The 3296-nt window shown below is 50.3% G+C and overlaps 1 protein-coding gene across 1 annotated transcript in view; it reads right to left on the bottom strand.

The window, feature by feature from the left end:
- MTOR (mechanistic target of rapamycin kinase) overlaps positions 1-3296 on the bottom strand; it is a 113608-nt gene that overhangs the window by 17329 nt on the left and 92983 nt on the right. The window contains exon 38 of the mRNA XM_023532658.1: positions 6-158. Within this exon, the coding sequence (XP_023388426.1) occupies positions 6-158 (153 nt within the window). The remainder of the gene's footprint in view (positions 1-5; positions 159-3296) is intronic.

Raw genomic sequence — 3296 nt, 5'->3', positions numbered from 1 at the left:
GTGGCGGTGGCCGTGGCTGCTGTGGTGGCGGCAGTAGCTGCATTGGTGATGTTGGCCCCGCTGGCGTGACGCAGCTTCTTCTTCTCGTCGCGGGCTTGGTTCTGATGTTTGTAGTGTAGCACAGCTTCGAAGTTCATCACCGCCCACGCGTGCCAGGCCTGGTGGGGCGAGCGTCAAGGATAGATAATGGGGCTGTGACCTGCGGTGGCAGATGGAGGCTCAAGAAGCAGGGCCTCAGAGGTGCGTGAGGCCCAAGCTGAGGAAGGGCGCTGACTGCCCTTTCTCCCTGTGGTCAGCTGAGCAACACTGGGCAATGGGGCGTTTTACTAAGTGCAATGTGGCTCACTCCTCATGTGGCACACTTACTGTGTCAGGGGGAGGGCACGCGAAGGGGAGCGAGCTCTGGTCCTTACCTCAGGACCCCCCTACTCTAGGAGGGGAGCTCACTCACGCAGAATGCGACTGGGGCAGTAAGAGACGGACCGCGGGAAGGCCAGGGACGGGGCCCAGGGAAGCTTCACAGGGAGTGGGAACCTGGGGTAGGTCTGGAAGAGCAGCCTTCGGTGGGCAGGGGGGAACAAGAGAGGGCAGCAGTCAGGACTTCATGGCGGGGGAAGAACAGGGACAAAGAAGCAGGTTGGCAAGCATGGGGTGGTTCACAGGAAGCCAAGAATCGCATCTGACCAAAGCCCAGGGAATGTGCAGGAGAGCAGTGAGGGGGAAGGCCAGCAAGTGGCAGCATCAGACTGTGGAGGGGCTGGCACACTAAGTCGAGGAGATCCCATTTCATCCTGCAGAAAATACAGCTTCACTGGGTTTTCAAGATTCCTTTGGCAGCAGTGTGTAGAACGGGTGATTTAAGAGAGCAGAGGTTCAGAGGGGTGATGGTGAAGGCCTTCACCAGGTCGTATGACAGTGGGCAAACACACTGAGGACATGGGGACATTACGGAGAGTGAACCTCGTTCATCGTCTAGCCCAGCGGTCCCCAATCTTTTTGGTGTAGGGACCAGTGCTCCTACGAGAATCTAAGGCCTGAGGATCTGAGGCGGAGCTGAGGCGGTGGTGCTAGCGCTGGGGAGCGGCTGCAGATACAGATGACACTTTGCTCACTGGCCCGCCGCTCACCTTCTGCTGTGCGGCCCTGTTTCTAACAGGCCACGGACTGATATCAGTCCACGGCCCAGGGGGCGGGGGACCCCCTCGTCTAGCCCTCGCACCTGGCCCGCGGCCTCTCAGAGAGCCAGTGCTGACTGTTTGCCGAAAGAAGCCTTTGGTGCTTATTTGGATAAAGAAGGAACTATTTACACCCCTGAGGTTTGGGGCTGCAGTGCCGCCATGGTATAGCACTGCCTGGTGTGGACAGCATGAGGCACGGTTGGATTTGGGCCTCATAAGTTTGCAGTGACAGGAGGACATTAAATAATCCACTTACAGTTGGACTTTCTGGATAGCCAAGAAATTTGTGTTCCTTGCTAAAAACCTTCCTTAAACATAAATGTGTCCATCTCTCCTCCTAAGCAGAATAGATTGATCATAATTGACCTTTACTTGATGAGTAAGATTCTACAATGACTCAGGTTCAGTTTTCCCATACTTTCATTTACTCAACAAACACCTCTTATGTATCTATCACGTACCAGGCACTGAGCAGGGGGACACGGTGAACGAGACAGAAACAGTCCCTGCATGCACACAGGACATCTTTGATGGCGGGAGACGGCATAAACCCAAAAGGACCCATACTAGGAAAAAACTAAAACTAAAATTCCTAGAAGCAGTTTTTTCTCATGATTTGTTTCTTTCCTAAAAGCTGAATGAAGAAAAGTAATCTGGGTAGGAGACAGTTCTAATTAGCAAAGTTCCAACTAATCAAGGGTTTACTGGATTTATTATTCCAGCCTTGGACTGAAGCTGTCCTAGGGAGAGTAATTATTGCTGATATCAAAAAATAGGCATTTTTCAGATCAGAGCAAAGCATGATTAAACCAGGGTAAGATTTCTGTTGTAGATGTTTCTGTGGTCTTCAGATACAGGTTTGGATCCCAGAGGGATTAATTCGCAAATTACTAGCAAGTTAAGGAGATCCTGGAAAGACGATGATGACATCTGCTATACCAAGCAGCTATTACCAGAAGGCCCCTCAGAGAAGACATCGAAGAATGAAAATGTGTGCATCTCATCGGAGATGTATACTTCCGAGAATCACTCCTCTACTGGCCAATCCCATCTTTTATACATTTTCTAATTCTGTTTATCTTCTTGAAAAGTTTCCTATGACATAACAGGATGTTACCCAGAGCTTTCCAACAAAAACAGAGAAAGTTAAGTTCTTAGATGAAGAGCAGGCAGAAACGGAAGTCAGAAAGAAGCTGGGAGGGAACAGATGACCCAAGGGAAGATAAAGTTCCAGAGATTAACCATGTAGCCAGATGCTCCTAGGAAAATAAGCAGCTTAGGGTTTGTAAGACAGCAGCATCCCCAGCACATAATAATGGTGTAGAAATTCCTTCACAAATAAAAGAATCTGCCAATCTTTCTGTACCAATTAAACTTGGAGGGGCCCTGACAGACCGGCTCCCGCCACTCAGAGAAGCAAATTCACAGTATCGGACCAGCTATAAACCGAAGTACACAGGAGTGCCCAGCCGGGCTGTCAGGTGCTGGGTGTGACATCTGGAGAAGGCACAGCTGGGGACCCCCGCTGCCGTGTCTGGGTTACCTTGTACCAGCTGCGGTCGTGCTCTGTGGCGGCACTGTAGTACTGCAGGACTTTGGGGATCGTGCTCTCGTTGATGCCCTGGAGGTTCAGCTGCCACTCGCCGAGTTTCAGGAAACAGCTGGAAACAGAGAAACAAGCCCCACTATGTCGCTCCCTCCTCAACACAGCCGTCCAAAGGAGGACAAGAAGTTGTGGTGGGGGGAGCATAAGCCTTCCTGATATTTACTCTTGCTCTCAGGAAGCGACATGATGGAACCATAGAATTCCAAACCACATGGAAGGAAAGAGATGGACATTTGGGATATTTATGGTATCATTTCTTCTTGACCTCTGTCTCTCTATGCTAGCACTGGAGTACAGGTAGGTCTGTATGAACCTATCTAGCCCAAATCCAATTTTTGTGGGTGATAGTGGTTGAGAGCAATGTTCTCACTGGCTGCTATACGGCTTCTCCCTCGCTTTTCCCTTCTCCTCCATTCTTTATGGTGGTAATATGAACAGGTAACGTTCACCGATTGCTGCTCTATTCCAGGTACTGCTCTAAATGCCTGACACTGTATTCTTTCTCTTAATCC

This window comes from Pteropus vampyrus, unplaced genomic scaffold (genome assembly GCF_000151845.1).
Source record: "Pteropus vampyrus isolate Shadow unplaced genomic scaffold, Pvam_2.0 Scaffold86, whole genome shotgun sequence".
NCBI lineage: Eukaryota > Metazoa > Chordata > Mammalia > Chiroptera > Pteropodidae > Pteropus > Pteropus vampyrus.
The sequence above is the reverse complement of the archived record's forward strand: the minus strand, read 5'-3'. Positions and strand labels throughout refer to the sequence as shown.